Source organism: Bos grunniens, chromosome 21 (assembly GCF_055505025.1).
Source record: "Bos grunniens cultivar Pamir isolate PY7600 chromosome 21, Bosgru_T2T1.0, whole genome shotgun sequence".
Lineage (NCBI taxonomy): Eukaryota > Metazoa > Chordata > Mammalia > Artiodactyla > Bovidae > Bos > Bos grunniens.
The window spans coordinates 3,818,076-3,844,791 of NC_141185.1; the positions used below are offsets into that span (position 1 = coordinate 3,818,076).

Here is a 26,716-nt window from a genome sequence, read left to right on the forward strand (position 1 = left end):
CATTAAAAAGTCATCTCTACTTTTTTCCATTAGAGAAACAAACAAAAAAAATGAGCTTCTGGAAGGCTCGGGGAAGACAGGGCTGTGGTGGACGGCAGAGTGGCCACCCAGCCTGTGTTGTGAGGGCCTTCCAGCCGGCGTCCCCGGCGGGGCTGCCCGCCCCTCACCGTTACCTCACAGTGATCGGCACCGGCTTGCCCAACACCATGGCTGAATTTAGCGTCATGATGAGCAGTAAAATTCACAGGTTCTTTATTTAGTCCATATAATACACCATTTTTTTAGAGTTTTTCTTCTTTTAAAATTAGATAAAAGAGCATATTAAATGGCAAGTGTATGAAGTTTCTCTTCATAAACAATGTCAAAACGAAAAGTTCTGAATTACAAAACGTTAAAAAATATGTAGGTACTTAACATTTCACTAAAGCATAAAGTTACAGATATTCTCTAAAGAAAAATAACTGTGCCACTTACCTATTTTTGCTGTTTCTATGAACTTTTTTTTTTATTCTGTACATAGGACATTTTGTACAAAATATGAAGTCTACATTTTTATTACTCATTACCATAAAACAACGGTATGATGTATGTACAATATTAAAAGGAAGCCACACTAAAGCCGCGCTAAAAAGACACTCGGAACAGTGACATTTCTGATGTACAGATACCTTTTGGAAAGAGTGAAGATGCCAAACGCAGAACTTTATGAAGAAAAACAGTCACCAGTTTATTTTCAATGCAGTACTTTTGAAATCAATTTGGTACAGAATAAACAGTGTATCTATGTAATAATATGTAAGCTGAACAATTAGCACAGGGAATCTGAGTTCTAACTAGGAAAACTTTAAGAGGCCAAAATATTAAATAATACTCTCGTCAAAGAAAATCAGTTTCTCTCAAAACCTTTTTTTTTTTTTTCTTCCCTTTTTGGTGAATGTTTGTCTTCAATAAAGAGCAGAAGGAAAACCTAGACAAAAAGATGTTCTTAAATGCTGAGCTTTCCACGTCACCCAACACCGAGGTTTTTCGCTTTTTTTCCTCGGGCGAGAGGAGAGGCTTCCCAGAGACCTCTCAGGGACACACCAAGAACATCCTTCGTCAGCTGAAGACTGAAGTTCAAACAATGGTTTATCGAGATACACAAGACGCTGCTTTATACAGTGAAAAGCACCCTTTTTCCCTCAAAAGGAGAAGGCATCTGAACTTTTTTTTAAATGATAAATTTCATAATGGCAAAGTGGAGGGATACTTGTCAAGTTTCTCAGGAAGGTTTCTCCTCCCGCTTTCGGCTGGGGTGGCCTTCCGATTGACTGCCTGCTCTGAACACAAGGGGTCCGCTCCCTCCAAGTGACAGGACCCAGGGAGATGCACGCCATCGGGTGGGGGGATTAACTGAGACCCACGGGCAGGAGCTCCGAGCTGCATGGGGAACGATGTCTGCTCTGCTCCTCACAGGGTCTGAATGCGTCCCCCCAGACCTTGAGCGAGAGATACATCCCGACGGAAGCCTCTGAAGCATCAAGACATTTAACATCAAGTTGTAGCATCTTACACCAGAGACACGGGAAACTAGAATCACTGGTTGAGGGCAGCTGTGTGCATCTCAAATAGCTTTCGAGCAGGATAAGTCAGTCAAAATACTGGCCACCAGGAGAGACGTAAAGAACAGAGCCTTAAGTTTAAAGACTTTTCTCCTCGTGCTGTCCCATTGAAAACAAAGAGCTTAATACATGCAAGGAAGTCTGAAATATTTAGCAGCATTGAAGACCAGTGAAGACTCAGACGCTGTATTTTCCTTATGAAGCTTCGACTAAGGTGTCCTCTTTGCAACAGAGACTCCTCGGAGGCCATCGCTGCTGCCTCTGCCGCCTCCATGAATCCCTGGGGACTGCACCGTGGGGAGCGGATGGGGGTAGGGGTGGCACTTGCCCATGGCACTGATCCTGTGACTTCTGCCCAAAGGCAGCTGTGGCCTGTCTCGGGCCTAGAGCTGGCCTCACTCAAAATGATTCCCGTCTGACTTTCTATAAAATGTGGAATTCTCAGAGAATTTTATCAATTGAAGAGCCTCATTCAAGGGTAACAACATGTTAAGTAAAGAAAAATCATTCTTCTAAGTAAGACATTGAGCGCGCCACTTTAAAGTTCCAATTCCAGGCAAGAGAAAGCTTATTATTATTATTATTTTTTTAACAAATTTCTCCTATGAGCTCACTCCTGGGACCCTGGTGCTGGACCACAGACCTGGAAATATGGCTTTAGTGACACGCAGCAGCAGGGCGTGGTGTGCACGGCACTGGTTGGAGTAAAGTGATACCTCGGGAAGACACGGCGGGGAGAAGGGTCACGTCACTTTCCCAGTGAGCTGTGTTAAGATCAACAGCATAGAACCACCTCGGTGGGATTAAAAACAAAAACAGACCAAAAAAAAAAAAGCCACCACCCAGAAAGAAACTGTTGGTGTAACAGTCTGAAGGGCTGTACAGTCTTTAAAAATATGTGACACTCTCTTATAGTGTTCCTTTGATTTGAAAACCATTGATATTCTCATAGGACCCACCTACCCTAAATGATTGCAAATCCCATTTGCGGAGAACGTGAAGGTGACGACTGGGGTGCTTTCCTTAGCTCTGATTTTGGGGAACCATCTTACGTGGGGCCGTGCGGGGACCCCGAATTTGGGAGGGTGCACGCACAGCCCTGGGGGGTCACCATTGTTTGAACTCCTAGTCTCGAGCTGAGGCGGAAGGACGTGATTGCCTACAGACGGGGTTGGAGAAAGCTTGGACTTGAGTGTGACTGACTGGTATGGCACACGGAGCGTGTCTTCTCTACAGGCGGGCGTGGGGGCTAGCGCCCGTCCTGGGGCGCCGGCTCCTCGGCGCGGCCGTGGGCCTCCAGGGCGCTCTTGGTGTGCAGGTCCTGGGGAAGCTCGGACTTGCGGCGCGCCAGGGGCCGCTCCTTCTTCGGGTCCTTCTGTGCCTGCAATGGAAACGCACAGCGTTGGCGACAGGCCCGGCGGCCCGGAGGTGTGCTCGCCCTGCTCTGAGCCGGCGCAGCCCACGCTCCAGGGCCCCCCTGAGGACTCCAGACGCCCAGAGGGACACAGTGACTGAGGGGGATGCCTCGTCTATTAAGAGATAACCCAGGGACGGTGTGCGCGGTGTTGGCATCGTGGTCTTCTAAAAGGTACAGTTTTGTCCAGGGTATTGGATACCTCTGTTTTGCAAATTCATCAGCTTTAGTACATCTCATAAATGGCAAAATCTTCCCAGTTCATAAAATGTCACCAAAACCATTTTATGGTTGTGTCCCTTACAGAGGCATTTCAGGAAGTCGAAATTTCCCTTGGAGGTAGATAAAAAAAAAGAATGAACAACATATTTAAACTGGACTCAAAGCCAGCAACGGGTCTAAAACTTCTATTAAATTTGAAAAAAAGATATTTAAAATGAGAGGTATTAAGTAGGTCATGTAAGGGGAAAAACCTTCTAGAACTTAAAAAAACTATACATTTAATCATCTACATAAAATTTCCTAACATTAAGGGTACGATATAAGACTCCCCTCTCCATTCCATTTTCTTCCTAAACTTAGGACATTTTGGTCTTACTAGGGGAAAAAAAGAAGGAAAAAAGTTAAATGAACCCCTGTTTGCATGGGGATTTAGAGAATTGTGTCTGCAGAGAAAGGGTGGTCTGAAATACGGGGAGTTTAGATACCAACAGAGTCCATTTCCATGAGAAATAGTTAAATTATTCAGTTTTGAGGTAGGGCCATTGCATCAATACCAGTATATCTGAAACAAAACAAGAAGCCATCAAAGTTGCCTAAACACACCGTTATATACCAGGAGGCAGCCAGTTTGTAAGGAACTTTGACAGAACCACAACTTCCTTTCTGTTTAAGTGTCTCCAGCAAAGGGGAGATAGTACTTAAATAGCAATACTTTGGTGGTGATGAGCAAACACCTACCAGAAAACACTTGTACTAAGTCAGTCACTTGATAGCAAAAAGCACACATCTCTGACCACTCCCTGGAGTAGCCAGCTTGCCAGCACTGCTGGCATGATACACAAAGTATACTTCTCTGTGTTTTAATAACAATATTCAGGGACTTGCAGAAACCATATATGAAAAGTTCAGCTTTGCAGAGCTACTATTTCTTACGGTTCTTTGCAAATTTATCTATGAAGACCATAATAATGTCAAGGTTTGGAAAGAATTTTGTGTCACATCATTTTAGGATTGTTTCTAGAAATGTTATTTGGATATTAAGGTTCATTTACGGCAAAGGCAGGAATTCTGATTTTCTCTCCTGGAAACTGGTGTAAGACAGCTTCAGGACCGCCAGCACGTCGGGAGACTGGAGGCCCCCCAGTCCCCGAGGGGCTGCTGATCATGGTCACAGCCCTTGTAAAAGTGCTCTCATCGGTGAAGCCTGTTTGCCTTCGACCCGGGAGAAACTCAGAGGGAAATTCTACCCTGAATTTTATGTCCATTCCATGTTGAGTTGTAAAACAAAGCAAAGCAAGGCAAAACAAAAGCCTTTCAGATACTTGAAATATTTAATAACTGCCACCGACAGGCATTTCAAAGAGAAGAAACATTTTCATAGAAAAAGGCAATAGTAAAAGCCTAGGAGCTGGAAACCAACAAACGCAAATTGAGAAGGCAAACTCGACCGGGGAAGCTTCTGGAAGGAGAGAAAGAGAGAGTGAGGGACCTGCTGAGTCTTCCTGTGTAGCCATTTAAAACCAGGGTGTAAAGCAGAGAGCAGTTACACAAGCCACAGAGGTTAAAAAAAAAAAATCAGAGACACAGGAGGCAGGAGAGAGATGTCATGCAGGTAAGTCACCCCTGGAAGAGCGACCCTGGTGGAGGGGCGAGCACGCTGTCGACGGGGTGGACGAGACAGATGGAAATGCTGCCCCGGACACCTCCGCGGAGGTGAGCCGGAAAGACGCGGTCTCTGTCCGCAGTGGGACAGCGGCTCTGAAAGTGGCCATTCAGGAAGTGGGGGGCAACATCGGGTGGGCGCATGGTAAGACAGCACGCTTCCACTACTTAATTCAAGGACAGGACTCATCAGAGTCTCCTGAGGGACCAGATGCCTTAGTCTTCACCATCACAAGCTGGAATGACAGGGGGAAAAAAGGGAAGATACTTCATGTACACAGCATTGTCAGTTCTTTTCCTAAATATAAAAAAAGCCTTATAAATACACTTCTACGTACTGGAGTAAGGAACACCTTCACTTCCCACCTTCCGTCTTTCTACACCTTCCTTAACTGCACGCTCGACACTGCTTTCCTCCCGACCGACTGTTAAAAATGAGAATTGCAAAACATTTTAAATTTCTCTGGTATATGAACGTCATTCACATGAACTTTACTAGTTCTCTTTGGAGGTTCTACATAGGGTTACACAATTTTCTCGGAAGAAATACAAACCACAGTTCTGACAGGTAAATACAGAATCGAATTTCTCCACAGGATCCCAACCCAGTATGTTGCACGACCATTAGGGTCTCCTCCACTGGAGAAGATTCTCCTGCAATGCTGCCTGCAGTAAATGCAGTGCTGCATTCTCCTGCACCGTACCTCACGTCAGCTGTGAGCCCACATTCAAATTACTTCGAAGGAATGTAAGAGTTATTTTGGAAAAAATAAACATAGCTGAAAATAAACTAAAAGGGGCAGTGAAAATATTCAAACTGCTAAATATAAAAACTGAAAAGCCTAGTTTTTAGCATAACCTCTTAAGTCAGTTTGGTCTCCAAAATAGATTTCCCCTGCATCTCAGTATCTTCTCTTTGCTTTAACGACAGTGTTTTTGAGGATTTCAGGACTATGACTCCAAATACTTTCAAATTGACAAGAGCCTGTCATATCAAATATTATGGCTAAGAGACTGCACTATAAATGTCTTCACTAGGTAGGCTGCTATTTGCAGGGGGTCGGGTGGGGGCGGGGAGTTCAACTGATCCACAGAAATCCATAATAAGTCTTGAAATCGGGTGGTGTTAGTCTTCCAAGTTTATTCAGAGTTATCTTAGCTAGTCTAGCTCCTTTGCATTTCTGTATACGTTTTAGAATTAGCTGGTCAATGTCTTAAAAAAAAGAAGGGTGACTGTTGGGATTCTGACTGGGTTCTGTTAATTTGGGAGAGAACTGATACCTTAATAGCACAGAGTCTTCCAACACAGGAGCAAGATCCGTAGACACTTAAAGGTAACATGAGGGGCGGGGAGGGGAGATTTTTGTAGGAATGTCAATTACACAGAAAGCTCAGTCTTATAATCTAATTTCAAGAGTTTCATGAAAATAAACTGGCAAACAAAGAGCTCTCCGAGAGACGCCCTGTCTACACCCAGTGACCCAGGACTAAGGAGTGGATAAGCAGAGAGGCTGCTTCCTTCTCAGAGAGGGGAAGGAGACACGCCCTCCACACGCCCTCCAGGGGCCGCTGGAAGATCAACCAGCTGGGAAGGAGCAGCCACCACGGAAATACGAGAGCTGACTTTCAAAGGCAGTCTTTCTCAAGGGCAAGAATGCTGTTTTGTGTTCTAAATCCCCTACAGAGTGGGCCCTGAGTCAGAAATATACCCAAAGATCGCACAATTATGTGATATGTTCATTACACTTTGGGAGTAGTCTATCTTTTTCATGGGTTTAATTATCACGTCAAATGACGTCCCCAAAAGAAAACCCCTCCAGCCCTAAAATATTTAACGTATCAGGACTGGCTTGTAAGCTGTCGGTTTCCCTTTCTGTGTTGTTGGGCCTGAGTGACCTAAAGACCACCGTGAGGTTAGACTGAAGGCCACCCACGGGCAGGCTTGCTGCTAAGAGGGACCCTGACATGCAAGCCCTCTGCCTGCCTGCAGTTCTAGCCCACCTGAGGCTGTAAACTCGAAATGGCAATCAAAGAAATGACTTCAAATTCCTTTCCAAGTTAAAACAAAACAAGCCTTAGTAAATTAACACCCCCATAAGACTGAGAAAAAAGATAAAGGTTTTCATTTTTTTTCATTCAGGCTATTCATTGCTAAGACTATTGTGAGGAAATGATGGAATCCAAACTGGATTAAGTAAAAAATGCATCACTGATGTTTTTCCACTGTAGTTTCAGTGTTTGCATCCACCTGCCTTTCCCTGAACCTGAGGCCAAGAGCTGGCCGGGAGGGAGGAGGCATGGTGGGGTCCAGCAGCCCCTAGAAGGGGGTCTGGGCCCGCGCTGCCCGGTGGGAACACAGCGCTGGCCACACACACAATTCCAGACTGTCTAGCAGCCACGCTGAAAAGGTGAAAAACCAACAAATGAAAATCATTTGAGTAACATTTTTTATTTAACCCAGTATATCCAAAATATTATCATTTCAACACCTTGTCAGTGACAGAAAGCTAAGAATGAGCTTCCTAGGTTCTCTTCTGTGCATTAAGCCTGGGAGTCCCTGGGTGTGTTCCGGGCCACAGATGGCCACGGGGCACACGGGCCTCTTGGCTGCCGTGTGGGGCCATGCAGTCTGGATGGTCCAGAGCGTGTGCCCGTGGCGATGTCCAATCCTGTCTGATCATGCGGGGGACACAATTTACTTGAATGAAAAACACAGAGTTAAAAAAAAAACACAACCCTGAGCTCAGGATGACCCTCTCCTCTCGAAACCATCTGCATTCAGCTGCTGCTGCTGCTAAGTCGCTTCAGTCGTGTCGGACTCTGTGCAACCCCATAGACGGCAGCCCACCAGGTTCCCCCGTCCCTGGGATTCTCCAGGCAAGAACACTGGAGTGGGTTGCCGTTTCCTTCTCCAATGCATGAAAGGGAAAAGCGAAAGTAAAGTCGCTCAGTCATGTGCGACTCTTCACGACTCCATGGACTGCAGCCCACCAGGCCCCTCCATCCATGGGATTTTCCAGGGAAGAGTACTGGAGTGGGGTGCCATTGCCTTCTCATTCAGAGTGCAGCTCAATTTTAGCCTCTCTGTTTTTACATTTCAGGATTGTAGCGCTGGGAGTCTTTAGGAATTCTTATGAAGCTCAAAGGGGATTCAAGTTTTAGAGTCAGAAAGGGCCATGTCCCCAGACTCGGGGAGCACTTATCAGCTGCCTGGACTGAGAACGGGAGGCACCGTCAGAGACACAGGGCGACCGAGGCGCCCCTCGCAGGCAGTGGCTCCACCCGCTACCCTCTGCAAAGCCTAAATAGTGTCTGCTCCCGATTTAGCGACAGGAGCCTTTCTTTGGACCAGTGGTGATCTGAATATGCATCTCTGCGAAGTGGAAACAAGACCATGTGACTGTGGGTACTGCCTGAGGGACCCCAGAGAGCCCTGGCGTGAGCAGGACCCTGCTGTTGACAGCACGAGAGCTCTGCCTGGCGTCCTGGGGCCCCTGGGGGCTGGCAGGAACTCTGCGAGAAGTTAAAGGGGCCGGCCCTGGGCCAGAGCAGGAGCCAGAGGTGGGCAGAGGGCGCACATGGGGCAGACATGACCGCACACCTTTCAAGTTCTCGCTCTAGCTGTGAGCTGACCTGCAGGTAAGAGCTGGGATTATTACTCTTAAGAGTAAACATAGAAAACGCGTTTCAGGCACGTATTAACCCTTAAAAACTGCTTCTACTAACTTGATCTAAGATGGACGGATGGGAGGCTTCCCGTAAGATGGCCAACTCGTGAGTTTCCACGTCAGCTTGCACGGGAGGCGCTGCAGCCCACCACGTGTCTAAAATCGCACACACGTTTTATAAGCAAGTCTCTAAGGGGCGCGGCCAGCTGAGCTCTGCGCGCTTTTACCTGGCGAGCCTCTTCGTTCACTGTCTTTCTCAGCATCTGCACATCTTCAAATAAAGGCCCATCTGTCTCCATTGCCACCGGGATGCTGATGGTGCTCGCTTGACTATACACTGCGTACTGCAATGCAAAGCGCGGAGTCATTCTCGGCCAGCACTCAGGGGGGCGGCTCCAGGGCTCCTCCTCTAGACGCCGCCCTCCCCCGGGGCCCCTCCTCAAGGAAGCCTGTGTGCAGGAGGAGCCTGAGCCTGGCCTACACCTGCCCACCTGCGGGCGGGGACAGCAGAGCAGCCGCCTTACTTCCAGGCTCTCCCAGCCCTGGGCCACAGGACACCACCCTGGAGCCTTGGCCTCCTGACGCCCTGGGCCTGCTCATGGGGACCGCTTCCTACAGAAGCCTGTGCCTCCAGCCCCAACCTCTGCCCCCAAGCTGCGGGCCTCATCGTGCCTTCCCTGTGTCCACGCCGCCCTGACTCATGTCCCTGTTTGCTCTGCATTCTCCAGACTCGCCCCAACCCCAGCACGGATCACACCCGCCCTTTGACGCACAGCCTCTCTGTTTGCCTCCTGGACGATGTGGTCTCGATCGATCCCCCAGCTCACACCTCACCCTGCCAGGCGGGGCCGGCCCTGCGGGGGTCCTGATGCGCCAGTGGGGTCCCATCGGGGCACCCGGGGATGCCACTCTCCCCGGGCTCCAGGCCAAGTCAGGCTCTGGTGTGAAGTGTGGTGAAGTGAAGTCTGCTCAGTCGTGTCCGACTCTTTGCGACCCCATGGACTGCAGCCTACCAGGCTCCTCCGTCCAGGAGATTCCCCAGGCAAGAACAGTGGAGTGGGGTGCCATTTCCTTCTCCAGGGGATCTTCCTGAACCAGAGATCAAACCTGGGTCTCCCGCATTGCAGGCAGACGCTTTAACCTCTGAGCCACCAGGGAAGCTCTAGTGTGAGCAGGACGGTTTCTGACTTTGCTTCTGAGAGTGCGACTAGGGGTGGGGTGGGGGATGAGCTTGCTTCACAGGTGCTGGAGAGGCCTGACTGTCCTTAGCACTCAGCATCCACTCGTGTGTCTGCTGCGAGCTGGGTGCTACTCCAAGTACAAGCTACAACGTGAGTGCTAAAAGCCCCTGACTGAAGGATTGCTGCAGTCCTTACGCTAACCCACCGAGGCTCCGGGCCAGTGCGGGGGTCGGGGTCCCAAGCTGAAGCTCCGCCCTCCCTGCCCAGCACCGTGCCCTCCTGTCTGGGCGGAAGGCTCTCCGGTCCACAGCGAGCCCCTCCCTCCCACCGGGCAAGCACCCAGGAGAACCGCTCAGCTCTCGGGGGGGCCCTTCTCCTCCTGATCCCTCAGGCCTGGGTCTCGCCTCTCTGACGGGACGCTGGGCACCAGGCTGTGGGTGACCTTGTGACCATGCGCTGACCACCGTCGGCCCTGAAGCCGCCCCCTCCCGGGCCTGGGGCGCCAGCCAGCCCAGCTCCTCTCTCCTCTGCCACAGCTTGGATGACACAACTGTCCCCCCTCACAGCCCCCGAGGGTCTTGCAGACTCCCGCCCTCAGCCCCCTTGCAGAAGCCACATCCTTGAGTCCGATTCCTCCACTGAAGGTGCCCAGGCCCTTCAGCGCCCCCACCCGCCCTGGCCAGCAGCAGCGTCTCCACAGGCGCCCCAGAGCACCCCAATGAGCTTTCTGAACACAGGTGAGCCGGGACGACGCCCGCACAGCGGAGGGGATCAAACCCACGGGTCCTGCTCCCTCTCCAGCTTCAGCCCCGACTCTGACCACGCCTACTCCTGCCCCGTGACGACACTCCATCCACGAGCAGCTCGGTCTCCTTAGTGGCCCCATTCTGTCCTGACCCCCGGCCCTTGAAGCACCTCCCAGCTTAGTTGAGACGTGTTGGCTCCATCTGCAGGCAGCCCAACGCTCTTAAGTCCTGGTGGCGTGGGGACACCCAGCTGTGCCCACCCTATCCCCAGCCCTCCTTTACGCGTCCCTCTCTAAAGGCACGACCAGACTCTCGCCAGCATCATCCCCCATGTTTGTATCATCTGACAGTCTGGGTTCTCTCTGTTCCCACCTGGCTCCCATCCTTGACACCCGGGCCCTGTCTCATTCTCATCTGTGTATCCTAGGACATGCAGTTGGCACCATCAGCTGAGAGAGGAGGGGGCCTGCTTGGCACAGGGAGCTGGGGGCCTCACGTGACTTGTCCCAGCAGGACTCAGGCTGGGCAGGGCAGATAGGGCAGTGCCCAGGAGGTGGTGCGTGGGGTTTGAACCAGTATTTCAGCTTTTGGCCATGCTAGGAGAAAATCAGTGCTCCACACAGAACCCACGGATGAACGGCTGTGCCGAGAGCAGCGGGGGGAACTCTGAGCCCCTGGGGGGCTTGGGGCAAAGAGAAGTTCGCACAAGGATGCTAGGTGATGTCTGCAGGAAGTCAGTGTCACCAGCAGGCTCGGGGCGGGGAGGGGTGTGGGCAGAGGAGTCTCACCAGGAATAAAAACCTTCCCCCACCTGCTGAGGCTGATGTTTTCAACAGGTGGGAGAGGGAACGCACATGCCCAGAGGCTCGTCTCGCACAGGAGAGGCAGGCAGCCAGGCTCTGTGCCCCGGGCCTGCCACGCATTGTCCTCTCGCTGCTAACGGACAGAACGCTGAGCCACAGCCGCATCTGAAAATCACAGAGGTGCGCCTGGACTGCGTGTCACGAGATGCCCGCAGAAGGGAGATGAGCATTAAACCGCTGTGTGGCTTCTTGGTGGATTGAGAAAAACACATTCACGTTAGAAACCTTCCGTATTTCACGACTTTACTAAACTGAATTACGTCTGACGTTAAAAACACCCCAACGCAAGCCACCACGACTGCTAAGACAACCCGAATCCTGAAGGACCACCGCTTTCTGAATCCAGCGGCCTACGCGGGGACCTGCGGCCACGTCTCAGGGCGGATGAGACCCGGCTTGGGCAAATCCAAGGCTCAGCACCAGGCAGACTGCTAGAGTCCCCCCCCCGCGAACAGAGGGAGGGGCTGGGGGCTGCCTTAAATGAGGAAACTGGTGAACCACTTCTCAGATGGCAGGTTCGAGATGGAGCGTGAGGCTGCAACCACCCAACTACCTACTTCCGTTACAGAGATAGAAAGCAAACTCTATTACCCACAAAATTATTTACCGTTTTTGTTTGTCATAAATGGCAAGCAGTGATTAGAATTTAGAAAAGATTTTCTCTCTCTCTCGAGAATGAACAGTGAGCACCAAGGCCCTGATTTCCAGCTCTGACACACTAGCCCATGAAGTATTTTCCGACAGGGAGCGGTGGACTGCAGCGTGTGGATGGGACGGGCCGGGGTGGAGGTGGTTCTCAGGCACAGATGAGGGACGGGGCGGTGCTCAGCCCGGGGCTCCGCAGCACAAACGAGGCGGACCCCAGCAGAGCCCACCCCGCGAGACGCCGGGAGACAGAGCAGCCGAAGGAGGGAAAACGCGATGGATGAACATTCAGGAAAGGTTCAGAAATGGTAATGAGGACGATACATATATATATATGTTAGCGGGATCTCCCATGGGGTTTTATTCCTGTTTTCCAGGTAAAACAAATAAAATCAGACCCTCTGATTTGTACACATTTCACCTGTTTTCCAAGGGTGTGCGTGACGGGGGCCCTGACGACCTTGACTGGGACCCTCCGCCCCGTCTGACCTCGGCACGTGAGCTGTCAGAACAGAGCAAGGCAGCCGGGTGCCTCATGAGGCCCGGCCTGTCCACCAACACACCCCAGATGCAGGGCTTTACGACAAACGTCAGCCGTATTTTAACCTCACGTTCAGCACAGATTCTGTTCTTAAAAGTATACGCCCATAGCCACCCGCCTCAATAACTACCGCACTGTTTCACAGTAATCTTGAAACAGTACTTCTGCATAAGAGCGTGGCATACAGACAGGAATAACAAATCAGCATGTTGTTACGAAGGTGAAGGACATATTTTCAACTTTGATTCACGTGTCACTTTTTATTAATCGAGAACCCACCGAACACCTGAGATCACGATGACCTGTGCACACTTCTCACCAAAGGCAATAAATAGGCTGCGTGTCATCTGCTTCACCTCATAGAACCTTTCAGGACCTTAGTGGGTAGCTGGAGCAGTTATCCTCAGAAAACAAAAGTCTTTCCTTTTCTGGGGAGCTGAGCACAGCCCTGAGAATTCTCAGGGGCGGCAGAGACTCACAGAAAGGGCCTTCAGGGACGGTCAGATGGACACTCAGCACCGGGAAGAACGCCTGCCGGGACCTGCTCCAATCCCCCAACCAGAGGACACGACCCCAGCAGCCCCAGCTCCGGCCCCCGACCCCGGCCGTCTGGGGGGGTGTCAGCTGGCTCACCTCTACAGGGGACACTGCTTCAGAAGACACTTCTTCCAGATGACACGCCCGTTGGGCCCACTGGCCAGGGCGCGCCGGGACGGGAGAAAAGGGTTAGTTGCTAAGATGACAGAAGCCAGTCCACTGTTAGTGAGAAAGGCTCAGGCCTGTAGAAACCTCATTTTAGGAAACAGGTCACTGACTTCATACTTCACCTATTTCAAATCCAGTTTTTATTTTTTTTCCCTGTAGAATTAATTTGATATTAAAAAGAAAAGAAAGTACTGTTTCAACTACAGCATCTATGATATCGGAGAGAGAAAAGCAAGCTGTAATCTGGGCCCAGAACAGAGGTTGTATCCTGGCTTTCTTTTTACCACAGTATATTCGAAAGGTCTGTATCTTATTTAAAAAGCATAATAATAATAATAAATAAAAACGCCAATCCTGTGGTAAAAACTTGGTGGGGCAAAATAAGTACTTATACGAAAGTTGAAAAGTATTTTTATTGCAGACAGTTTCATACACAATGTTAGTGAAGTGGATCTGTCTCCCTCCCACGATGAAGCCACACTCCTATCTCACAAAAATACTCCAGTCACAGCCTAGACGTTTTCACGTCACTCTCTTTTTTAGTACCTGGGGGTTTGCTTTGGCTAGGTTTTCTATTTTAACCCACGCTTCTTCTCGTTCTTTCATTTTTAGCTTCTCTCTGAAAAATAGTAAAAGGTGGTTGGCATTAGAGAAACAGATCAAATTCAAGAGAGCGTTAAGTGGAGGGGGGGCCACGGCCGGCAACACGACCCCTCACTTCCCCTTTGTCACCGTCTGGTCTTATCTCACGTACATCACAGTGGTGACCACGAGGCATGCAATGGGGGAGAAAAACAAAACTGGGCTTAGAGGAGAAAGAGCTAAAATTACAAACACACCAAAATCTTAACACGTCTAAGAATTTCAGCTCTTAAGAACGTCTGTGCCAGCACCTCCACGCCTCCTTCCTCCCCTGGCTCTGTTGCGCTGTCACAGGATGCTCACGGCTTCGAGGAGAAGTCTCTACACCCGTGAAGAGTGAGACCGCACCCCAGTGTGGAGGAGCCAAGTGAGGACGTCCTCACAGAGGCACAGCATGCAGGTCTGCACCCGCGAGGCACAGGACCTTCAGGAAATTACTCATCACGGGACCGACCCTTTAAATCTAGAAACCGTGCGGCCTGATGAGTCAGGTCCCTTTTAGGGATGCGATGTCCCATGGACATTGATGCACCATCAGACAGGCCCCGGGGGTCACGCACTTCAGCCCTGGACACACGTCCACCCGAGGCAGGAGGGGAGCCAGGCAGCCTGAGGCCTGAGGACACCACGGCCAGCTCCCCGCGCCCTCCTCCTGCTGCTCCCTTTGTCACCGCCTCTCACACACTCGTTGATGTTTTGCTATCTTTCTCTTTCCGCACCGCCCAGGGCAGAAACTCCAGAAGGGCAAGGGTTTTTGTTTGTCTTATTCACAGCAGGGCCTGGCATACAGGTAGACACACACTGAGGAACGAACATGGCACTGTGTGATTCTAATAATGGATAGAGCACGCTGTTCCCAGCACCGCTCGGGGACGGCCTCATTGAGCGTGTCCCTGTGCAGGTGTGGGCTCTGGCGTCCTCAGGGCACGAGAGCAGGGCCCTGATTTTGTGAGGGACTCAGGCACCAGACTCTAGAGAGAATGCCCGAATTTATGGAGATCAACAAGTCAGAACAATAAAGCTACGCTGGATGAAGTTCCGGCTTTCTTACACAAAACTTACAGGATAGAATATAAATTCCTGCCTGATGACCATGAAAAATTACTACACATTCCTGTTTTTAAGTGTCCCCTGAGAAATGCAAAGATTTTGAAAGTTAAATTCTTGATTATTACATGTACTTTTTGCAAAGATGACTGAACTGGTAGAATAAGGGAGGGAATAGCTAAGGTCTGTTTTTTGTGGAGGGGCGGGCTGTGAGGCTTGTGGGATCTCACTTCCCCGAGACTGAAGCTGGGCCCTCGGGAATGGAAGCGTTCAGTCCTAGCTACCACGGAGGCGCCAGAGAATAGCTAACTTAGAAAATACGTTTTCATCACAAAGATTTAATTTGCTTTCCAGTACAACAGGGCAGACTTTGCTTTGAAGTGAAGAATAACTTTTTAGGACAAACTAGTGGCAGAGGTTTATTCAGGATCAAGGGGAAAAAAATCCTTGAAAGAGTAACTGTTGAAAAGAGCAACTTACTTCAGTTTCTCTGCTTTAAACTGCTGGGTGCAGTCATCAAACAGTTTTTGGTTCATCTCCATGAAGAGCTTCAGTGCGTTGTATATCAAGCCATGTATTGTCCTGCAACGAGAGCTTCGTGTTCAAACTCAGGATGCTTCATCTTATTCATCTTTTTGGATCCCTCTCCCTCCCCTCCCCCACCACACACTCCTTCCTCTCCCAGCCTGGCAGCGTATTTCAATAGTCCCACAAGTCTCCTAAGCTTCAGAGTTAAAAGCCTGTGACTTTTTGACTCCTTGTTGGTTTTCTCAGAGGCAGCCCTGCTTCACCACGCCTCTCCTCTCAGCGCCTGGGCCTTCTGGCTCACCGACCTTGCTAATGGCAGCCAAAAGCCGCATCATTACTTGGAAGTCGAATAAAAAACGCTGAACCTTGAACAGGTACAGTTAAGGCAAGGTTAGTCATACAGAGAATAATGGAACCGTTTTACTTCCTGTAGACGTCAGCTTCCTTTCAATCTTACTAAGGACAAAAAACTAATGTTGACACTGCCAGAGCACAGCTTAGGAGAGTGTTAAACGAAACTGCTACCGATCAGCTTAATCCAGCTCAGCTCTCAGGCGCTGACACCAGGAGGGGGAGGGCCCCGCTGTCCCCCTCCCGGCAGGGCCTCAGGAGGACTCCGGTCTCACCTGTCATCAGCTGCAGCCACGTGAGGGACCCCCCCACCCCCACCCCGTGATTCGGGCAGAGGACTGCCCCTCGGAGCCTGGTCAACCTACAGAATTGGGAGCAACAACCAAAAACTCGACTCGCAAGTCTTAACTGGTATTTAATTCACTATAATAAAACCAGACCCTGTTTAGCAAACATCTAACAGGACACGCCTGTCTTTGCAGGGGGCAGGGACATAAGCCGTCACTGCCGGCCTTTGCAGCGCTCTGCACCACATGCAGGAACTGGGGCTTAGCTCGAGGGCTTGGTTAGCACCTGCTGAGCTCAACAGAAGACGAACGTCACGCAGCAAAGCTTGTTGAAAGCGACACGTGAACACTGACCGCCAGGCCACTATTCCCACCGCCACGGCTGCATCTCTCCTACCCCAGCCGTCGGAACCACTGCCAGACCTGTGGCTGAGGGGCTGCTGCAGAAGCGCACTGAGTGCAGACAGGCGCCAGGAGCTTTACACCGACGCACACTCACTCCGTCCTAACCAACCCCCGCAGCAGGGTGGCGGGCACCACAGGGCAACACGCTGCATGTGGCCTGACGTTATCTTGGTCGACCGATCACCTCTGAACAGTGGGTGCCAACATTTACTCCTTTTTTTTTCTTTGGTTGAGCCAAGTGGCTTGTGGGACTTTAGATCCTGGACTTGGGGGACCCTTGGCAGTAACAGTGAGGAATCCTAACCACTGGACTGCCAGGGAAGTCCCAGTGCCAAGATCTTCTCTACTTTTCAGATGAGGAGGCTGTGGCTGAGAGACCCAGTGGGCAGCAGGGCAAGTCTGTGAGCCAGAACAGCAGAAAGGGTGACGGCAGACCCCGCGGACAGAGCGGCCCACCAGCTCCCGGCGGCGGGCCGGGCCGCGTCCCACCCCGCCGTCCCCCCACAAACAGGAGGGCGGGACTGGATATCAGAGCTCTGTCCCTCCTGCTTTAAATTTGGATTCACTGATTATAACACAGAAAGGGCAGAACGTGGACGAAGCGGAAGCCTGACTCCTTATTTATGAGTACAACGAGGGTACCAGGGCAGCCCGGAGGGTAGCGTGGTTTGCAGTCTTAGCAGACGACTGCTGCGAGCGTCAGTCTGCTCACCTGTGTCAAGTGAGAGGAGGGGGCAGAGCAGCACAGACAGCCAGGTGTCAGAGACTCCGAGGTAGTGTTTAGGTTACTCGCCCCTTCTCTCTGGCTGCCTGGGCAGCGGGCACAGAGGGGCTCACTAGGGCGAGTGTCAGTAGGGCTCCGGGGGCCCCCATGGGAGGGGTGGCCTCTGTGCTCCAGCGGGGACTGAGCCCAAGGCTGTGATGACCTTCAACTCCTCTGGAGGGAACTTCAGAGGAGGCCTGGAAGATGTACCTCCTGACCCGCCCGGGGACAAGATGGGGCTGGGCAGGGAGGTACTGTGTCCTCCTACGTGGGCCCGACTTGGGCACAGGATGTCAACGAAAGGGCGAGATGCAGTCCACGCTTCTGCTTGGTCACAGCCCGCGGAGAAATCGGCATCTAATTTTTTTAACTGATACTGAGACTTGGATTCAATAGTAATTGGTTTCAAGTATCAGCAAAATACTGTACACAACACTTAAAAATGGCCAGCGCAGGACTTGCTTGGGGGTCCTGTAGTTGAGAATCCGCTGGCCTATGCAGGGCACGTGGGGCACGTGTGATCCCGGGTCCGGGAAGACCCTACATGCGGTGGAGCAACCAAGCCCGTGTGCCACGACTCCTGAGCCCGCACATCTAGAGCCCGTGCTCCGCAACAAGAGAGACGCTGCAGTGAGAAGCCCATGCACGCACCTAGGGAGGAGCCCCTGCTCGCCCCAACGAGAGAAAAGCCTGTACGCAGCAACAAAGATCCAGTGCAGTCAAAAAATAAAAGCTACTTGAACTAAAAAAACAAACAAACACACAGGTTAATTAGAAAGGGGTAAAAGAAAGGCGGGCGGCGGGCGCTCACTTGTTCCAGTGGGTCTTGGAGTTGCGGTACAGGGACGGGAACATGATGGGCAGGATCTTGGCCGCGTTGTCGCTGATCAGGCTCATGATGTACTCGTTGTTCCAGTAGTACAGCGCCCGCTCCGCCACCTGCAAGGCAGAAGGGCGCGGCGCTCATCGGCCGTACGCACACAGGTGGGAGAACGACTCTACTGGACGGGAAGGGTAGTATCGCTTCTGCAAATGAGAGTGCTCTAGACTGTAACCCTGAGGCGCCTTCAGCAAAGAGGCGGATGACTCCATGTCCCTCAAGATCACGGTCACTCAGCCTTCCATGAGTTGGATCAACACTGCTGTGGGACACGGGCCAGGTGCTGAGGCCACAAATCACATGAGGTCGCCCTCCTTAACCATCAGCTGCCCAGCACCCTCTACGGGCGTCTCCCCCTGGGGAGGGCGTCTCCCCCTGGGGAGGCACCGTCCGGCCCTGAGGATCCTGCGGGGAGGCCTGCAGGCAGAAGCTGTCGCCGTCGGGGAGCTCGCGCTCTGTGGGGTGAACCCGTGACGCCGAGTGGTCTGATGTGTTAGCGCTACAGTGCGTGGTGAACGGCAGCAGGGGAGGCAGGGGAGCCCGTGTGTGCACGGAAATGTGGCTTCTGCTCAAAACTGGTGGTGGCGGGGCCCGTCCCTGCCGAGGGCCGGCGGGAGGGGGCGTGAGATGGCTGCAGGGTGGCCGGCTGGGGACAGCAGGGTGGGGGACGCGGGCCAGCTCTGAACCCGCTGGCAGGACGGAGCAGCCACACCGCCCTCTCCGGCCAGATCGTGACTCCCTGGAGACTGTGAGGTTCTGCTCCTTTGGTGCTTACGTTTCTACCTTGTTCACAAAGACTTCACCATAAATACCGTCTCGATACAAAACGATGGGGTACCCAGTGTGTTAAAAGGAGGCAGAAAGGCTGGAAGAGCCACCGGGATGACCTCTGACGGGGGCTGGGAGGGTGTGAGGGCGAATCGGGAGAGGCGTGGCGTGGCTGCGGCCCCCACGCAGGGACGTGGAAGGGATGGAAATCAGAACCACGACTGTTTCCTAAAACTCATGTGTCAGAAGTGGAGTGCTTATGGAGGGAGGGAGTGGAAGCCAAACAGCTGCACACTCTCTGTAAATACTGAGATCTCAGCTGTGGATGGTAAGGCTGTGTGTGTCTGGCAGCCCAGGGAACGCAGAGACAGAGGCGGCTTACAGAGAAGCTGCCCTTAATCACTCTTACTGAGAAGCGTGTCTTTAGTGGCAGGGCGGGACGAGGCACTGGAGGCTTATTTCATAGACCCGAAGCCTCAACGTGTTACAGCTGAGGCGAAAGCCTGATTGTCACCTTCAGATTACCTGAAGGGCAAGAACACCACCAGCGATGCCCCGAGACCCACCAGCTCCTGAGGGGACGACTCGAGGCCGCTCTCTGCGGCGCCCTACCTGGAAGTGAGGGCTGGAGACGCACTTGGCCAGCTGCCGGAAAAGAGGCTCCATGATCTTCACGAACTCTGACGGCTCAATGACATCCAGAATCTCTTCCAATTCGTTCAGGAACATGACTTCTTTTGGACTGTGGGTCTTTGGCCAGTACTTGAGAAGTGCCATTACCACCTACAGAAGAGAGAACACACGGGGGTCACGGCCTGCTCCCCTGCTCAGGGGTCCCCTCTGAGAAGCCACAGATGAGGTGGTGCTTTCTCCCTTGTAAGAAGGAACAGTGATTCAGTGGTTGAGAACGTGGGCTTTTATAATTAGTGTTCAAGGTGTTAGTCGCTCAGCTGTAACTGACTCTTTGCAACCCCACGGACTGGTGCCCGCCAGGCTCCTCTGTCCTTGGGATTCTCCAGGCAAGAATATTGGAATTGGGGGTTACCATGCCCTTCTCCAGGGGATCTTCCTGACCCAGGGATTGAACCCGGGTCTCCTGCACGGCAGGCAGATTCTTTACAATCTGAACCATGAGCTAGACCTAATCTTACATACTTTAGAATCACAGTTTTAATTTATGTGACCTACTCTGTTTAACCACCCTCTCAGTAAGAGTCAGATCTTTAAATTAAAAAAAAAAAAAAAAGATATGCAGTTAGGTGAGTTTAGAGAAAATAAGACCAATTGAGGAATGTAGAGCATATGAATTTGTATAAATGCCTTAGGGTGGAGACACACATACATAGGCACAATCCATTTCTCTCTCAAATTAACTGACTTGTCATATGTATTTACACACATACATACACAGGTGGCTTATGTGGTAAAGAATCCACCTGCAAGGCAGGAGATATAGATCGGAACCCTGGGTCGAGAATATCTGTTGAAGGAGGAAATGGCAACCTACTCCAGTCTTCTTGCCTGAAAAATCCCATGGATAGAGGAGCTTGGCGGGCTCCATGGGGTTGCAAAGAGTCAGACACAACTCAGCGACTGAACACACATATACATACATAGCTGTGTACAGTGTTTTCAATGTGTTAAAACACATCAGAAAGAGAGACGTGAAGTGCTGTGAAGTACTGACGCTGCTGGCAAGCCCTCTGCGTGGCCACGGGCTGGTACCAGCCCCTCAGTGTCCCGGAGCTCTCCTTAAATACCAAGGGGAATGACAAGCCTCGCCTTGGGACTGCTGAGAGGACGTTATTACTAAATCCACACAAGCGCCTGTGGAGCGCTGGCTGCAGTGCGGGGGTGAGCCTGGCCCGGGCCAGGGCCCCAGTGCAGGTCTGTGCAGCCGTTCCCCATGAGGCGTGCCTGGTGGGGTGGCAGCGGCCTGGCTGGTGAGTGCTGGCCGCTAGGTTCCTTGCCCGTGACACAGGCAAAGTCCCTGCTGGGCAGCCTTTCTTCATCGTGTTCCTACATTTCCCAAACTTCCTACCAGTAGAGGCTGTTCACCCAAAATATCTGATGGGTAATGCAGACTAGTAGTATCCCTAAGAGTTTAGCTACCTTAAGCCCAAAATGGTACAATGATGCCAAACATTATGCTGCTGCTGCTGCTAAGTCGCTTCAGTCGTGTCCGACTCTGTGCAACCCCATAGACAGCAGCCCACCAGGCTCCCCTGTCCCTGGGATTCTCCAGGCAAGAACACTGGAGTGGGTTGCCATTTCCTTCTCCAAAACATTATGCGCGTGTCTGTAAAGCGCAGACACCTACTCGCCTGTGTAACTGAACGACGGCGACGTGTCGCCTGACGCAGCCATCTACCCTCGTCACGGCTGTTCCTGGCCGCCAGGGCCAGGACTGTGGTGAGAATCGATGCTCGTGGCCGGGATTCCATTCGCTGCTCATCCCCGGCTTCGCAGACCACGCCAGCTCTGCTGCCAGCATGGGCGCCGGCACCGCAGGCAAAGCGAGCAGCTTCGGAACAGCGTCTGCCGAGGACAACTCTGCCTGGACGCTTCTGACCTTCAGGCTCCTGGATAACCTTCTCTGTCCTTACACTTTATAAAACTCCAAATTTACTCAAAAAGTGCCCCCAGTTTTGAAGTCTGTCATAAGAAGTTAAGACACAACTGTCTTTAAGAGGGATCATTTAAAAAAAAATGCATCATTTGATGATTTTCCTACTTTTTTGCTCAAAATCATGTTAGTAGACATTTGAGCCCCCCACTCCATTCTGTGTATTGGAATCACTTTTAAGGTTCAGCAGGTGCCAATTACTTCACAAACCCACCATTCCTTGTCATTTGACAGAATGGAGTTTTTCTAGGAGAAATATGCTGATCTGTGAACTACAGAACCCAACTGATTTATCTGGCTAATGTCTCTAGAAAAGGTCTTATTTCTGGAATCAGAGTTGTATACTGGGCTTACTTTTCACACTGTTTGGAACGACTTCTGACCAATAGCCAACTGGTTCAGCTCCTTCTGAGGGTGAGGATGTTCTGCAGGAGCAGGAGTCTGCTCAGGGAATGCTAATCTGAGCCAACAATGGCTCTCGCTGTCGGGCGCACTTCAAGACTGAGTTCTCCTGGGGAAGCCAACGGGCGGCCTGCTCCCAGGGGGAGGCTGGTGGGGGGGCAGTGGTGGTGGCTGGCGAGCCCGGCATCCCGGAAACCCCTCTCCTGTCCTGGAACACCAGGGGGAAAGGCCACGGGGCAAAACTTGGTCAGCTTCAAGGGACAGGTGGGTGGAAAAGGAACTTGATTTTACTTCCACGATGAGCCTCTGACTCTTATAACGACAGTGCACACGTTCCACACACCCAGAAGGCTTTTGGGCACTCTACACAATTTTAAACAACAACACAATAGTTACAGATCACCAATGGGTACATCGTGGGTGCAGGACCGTGAGACGCAGGCCGAGTGCCCATCCCAGTGCCTTCACAAGGGCTTACACCTTCATCAAACTCTCTACATGCCTTTGATGCTGAAGTCAGACAAGATGGGCTTTGGATTTTCGTAACACATGAATTCTAAAGGAAGGAAATTACTGAGGCGAGGGTCTGAACATTTGTAAACTTTTTTTTTTTACATTAACATCTTTAATAGCACTCTGTAATCAAGGGTGCTATTATATTACTTGTGCTATAGGAAATCAAGAAATGAAGTGGTTCTGGGTGGAAATACTGGGGACTGCGTGTGGGGGGACCTGAAGTAGCTTTGGGCTCATGCCGAGTCAGTGTTATCTATCTACTATCTAAGACAGAAGGACCCCACTGAAGCCAGGAAGGACACTGTCTGTCTCCTGCCTTCTTTCAGACAACTACAGTTAAAAGCTCTCACTGCTGAAAAGTTGTATTAGCTTATTATTAGTGGGAATTTATATGGCAGTTCAGCTGTTAAAGAATCCTCCTGCAATGCATGAAACCCTGGTTTGATTTCCTGAGTCAGGAAGATCCTCTGGAAAAGGGACAGGCTAACCACTCCAGTATTCTTGGGCTTCCCTGGTGGCGTAGACGGTAAATAATCTGCCTGCAATGCAGGAGACGAGACCTGGGTTTGATCCCTGGGTCAGGAAGATCCCCTGAAGGAGGGCGTGGAAACCCACTCCAGTATTCTTGCCTGGAGAATCCCCATGGACAGAGGAGCCTGGTGGGCTGCAGGCCATGGGGTTGCAAAGAGTCAGACACGACTGAGCGACTAGGCACACATGCATAAGCTTTATCAGCAGCCATATTACTTCCAGGTGAGAGAGAGAAGGGGGTGCAGGCATTGACTGAGTCTTGCTGGAGCAGGATTAGGACCAGGTTCTGACAGATGGTGGTGGTGGGGGGCAGGGTGGGGGGTGTGCAGGTGGACAGAACCTGCAGGGGGTGGCTTGGTGAGAAAACCTGATTCCATGATAAAAATGTAAGGTAAGAGTCAGTGAATTCTTTAGCCACTAGACAGCATGAGAAATATGCACAAAGAAACGTCACACAAGGAAACTGCGCACCCTTTTCTTAGTTTTGAAGTAGGAATAGTAGGGAAAGGGCAGGCTTCGTGTTAAAATCTCTTCATATAACAGTTGGGAAAGAACTGCAAATATAGACAGGAATTAGGGTGTGTCACTAGAAAGACATTAAAAAGGGCTTTTTTATTATTAGAGCTATCTCAGTTTTCTTTCCCTATCTAAACATGTCGTCAGTTTAGTAGGAGGATAAAATAACACGTCCTCAACCTAAATTGCAGTAAATACTTTTGTGTTTGGTACGGAAGTCTGGTAAGATTTGGTACATCTCCTGGTTTGGGAGGTGGACGTCCAGAATGTTGGTCAGAGCTGAGGCAGAGGTGCAAGGAAGACCAGGGAGGGGCTGCAGAGCAGGGGGCTCCTGTTCCCCCTGCAGGCAGAAGCTGAGCAGTATGACCAGGGGCTTTCCCTGAATTTTAGGGTGAAGGGGGGTGGCCACATGTGGAATTTAAAAGCTTACAAAGAAAGGAGAGATCAGAAGCAGTTTAACTCAGGATACAGTATTAAGAATTTCTCTTTTTTTTCACTATAAAAATTACAATTTCGACAAGGAAACTGTGGAAGACCACTAAAGGACAAGGAGGAGTCAGGAATTACGACAGTCACCTTTTCAGTCCAGTAGTGATTTTTCAACGTGTTCAAACCTTTAAACTGGCACCTGACACTTCCTGCTCTGTTACTCAACAGTAAACCAACCCAATTAAAAATGGGCAATGAATTTAAGAGATTTCTCCAAAGAATAAACACACATGGCTAATATACATGTGTAAAGATGCCCAACATCGTTAGTCATTGGGGAAATGCAAATAAAAAACCATGAGATACTCCTTCACACTCACTAGAAGGGTTACAGTAAAAAGAACGGAGAACAGCAAGTGTCTGCGAGGGTGTGGGTCAGCTGGAGTCCTGTGGCTGCGGGTGGGAATGCAGAACGGTGCGGCTGCCGTGGAGAACGGGACAGCATCTCCACAGAATTACCAAACGATTCAGCACGTCCACTTCCTGGTTTATACACAAAAGAACTGAAAGCCGGGACGCGAAGAAATGTTTGCACACAGATGTTCACAAAAGCTGAAGTATGGAAACAACGCGAGTTTCCGCTGACAGGTGAGCGCGCTGCCCACACGCGGTCTAGCCACGCAACGGAACACTACTCAGTCCCGACAAGGAGTGAAGTTCTGGCACACGTGGCAGCACAGACAAAGCCTGAGCACATGACACTGAGACAAGCCAGCTGCAGAAGGACAAATCCTGGACGAGTCCACTCACATCAGGAATCTAGAGCAGTCAAATTCAGGACAGAGAGGAGAGCTGAGGTTATCACGGGGAGGGTGGAGGGCAAACGGGGCAACCCTGCTTAACGAAGACAGAGCTTCTGTCTGGGGCGATGACAAAGTTTTAGAAACGGTGGTGGCAGCTGCACAACATCCTGAATGGAATCAATGCCCCTCAACAGCATTATCGACTCAAAGGACACGAGCCTGGGCAAACTCCAGGAGAGAGTGGACAGGGAAGCCTGGTGTGCTGCAGCCCACGGGATCAGAGTCAGACACGACTATAGCGACTGGACAACAACAAAACTGTAACCTTCAAATAACAATCTTGTTATACAGTATATTTTACCACATTTGAAGAAATTAATAACCTAGTATATAAAAAACCATTGAACCACACACGTTAGGTGGGTGAGCTGCATGGCACAGAATTACATCTCAATAAAGCTGGTGAAAAAAGTGTATTCAAACGCTTCAACGGCCACCTGACACACCCAACTTTGTGAATCTAAGTGACAACAGCCTTTTTATTTTTAATAAAGATAAAGTGCCAAGAAACCTGGAAATCTAAACACTGACGGTGGCAATCTAACGTTCATTTATGATACAATGATCATAAAATAGTTACACTCTAACTTGGGGAGAATTTTCAAAACAGCAAAAGCTCTTTAGTATAGGCATTGTGAACCCTTACTACACTTCCTCTGACTGAAGTCAGTAAACTGTGCCGTTAAACCAAGCGACGTGGAAGCATTAAACCGCACGCGATTCAGCAGCCGCGCCGTTCACTGAGTAAACGGCAGTGCGGGATAAGGTGGCCATCTTATTACATAAGAGTCACTTTGGCAAGGGGACTTGTAATTAAAATTGCTACAGTTTGCAAGCTCGTAACACACGAATAAGATCGGTCTGCGTCCGTCGGTGCTGTAACTTAGGAGGGAGAGGCTGTCGTGGTGAAGGTGGAGGAGCCAGACTGCAAGGCTGATAGCTGCAGTGCGCACACCACACCGCACGGCCCCGAGCGAGCGGCTGTACTTACCGGCTCAGTGAGGGTGCTGTCCTTCTCTAAAAACTGCACCACGCAGTAGGCCAGCTACGCGAGAGAGACAGAGTGTTAACACCGCACGTTACCAAGGAAACGCGGCATCACCGCAGACACCTTCCCCTGGGAGACAGGCCTGGACGTGACCCGTGCCCCCCACCTCCCGCCCCGGGAGGGACTCTCAGGGAGGGACCCAGGACCGACGTGCGACACAGGTCAACTGGAGAAGGAGCATCAGGAAGCTGTAAACAAACAAACAAACCCAGGAGACGGTCTTTTAGACCAAGACTGCCAAGTCAGCCCAGGGCTGGTGAGGACTTTCCCTGTGGCCTTTTGGACACCGTAATGAACAAGTAATCTAACTGCTGGGGGGAAAAAAATCTGTTTCCATCTTAAATCCCTAAACTATTAATTTCTAATACAGAACAACTAACGTGATAATAAATTGGTTGGATGTAAAGATGTTACCAGTTAATAGGAAGCAGAGAAAAAACTCTAAGTAAAAGATTTCTCAGGAAGCCAGTGTTATTAGAATGGCTGGGTTCCCCAGTGGCTCCGCTGGTAAAAAATCCACCTGTAATGCAGGAGACACAGGTTCAATCCCTGGGTTGGGAAGATCGCCTGGAGAAGGAAATGGCAACCCACTCCAGTGTTCTTACCTGGAGAATCCCAAGGACAGAGGAGCCTGGAGGCCACAGTCCATGGGGTCACAAAGTTGGACACGATTTAGTGACTAAACCACCAACTACCACCCAGGAACACACTTTCTGATGCTATGAGGCACACTCCTCGAGGGAGGCCCCACAGAATGCAGGGGGGTGTTTCCTGGTTCTCAGACCTAGACAAGGACCCGAAACTTCCCGAGCTGTGTCAGTGTGGCTTATTTCTGTCTACATGGAACTTAGAAGAAAAGTGTGAAG

The 26,716-nt window shown here is 50.8% G+C and overlaps 1 protein-coding gene across 36 annotated transcripts in view; it reads right to left on the bottom strand.

Annotated features, from left to right (window-relative positions):
- Positions 1-235: 235 nt before the first annotated feature.
- PPP2R5C (protein phosphatase 2 regulatory subunit B'gamma) overlaps positions 236-26,716 on the bottom strand; it is a 140,430-nt gene continuing 113,949 nt past the window's right edge. For 8 of the 36 annotated variants that reach the window (XM_086362922.1, XM_086362920.1, XM_086362925.1 and 5 more), the window contains 8 exons: positions 25,794-25,847; positions 19,532-19,702; positions 18,083-18,210; positions 15,418-15,519; positions 13,795-13,867; positions 13,177-13,236; positions 8,795-8,911; positions 236-2,982 (listed from right to left, as the gene is read on the bottom strand). In XM_086362922.1, the coding sequence (XP_086219048.1) occupies positions 2,851-2,982; positions 8,795-8,911; positions 13,177-13,236; positions 13,795-13,867; positions 15,418-15,519; positions 18,083-18,210; positions 19,532-19,702; positions 25,794-25,847 (837 nt within the window). In that variant the 3' untranslated portion in view covers positions 236-2,850. Of the gene's footprint in view, positions 2,983-4,549; positions 5,136-5,237; positions 5,325-7,329; positions 7,573-8,794; positions 8,912-13,176; positions 13,237-13,643; positions 13,868-15,417; positions 15,520-18,082; positions 18,211-19,531; positions 19,703-25,793; positions 25,848-26,716 lie in introns of those variants that run through there. The other 28 variants (XM_086362929.1, XM_086362896.1, XM_086362930.1 and 25 more) reach the window with 15 other exon arrangements.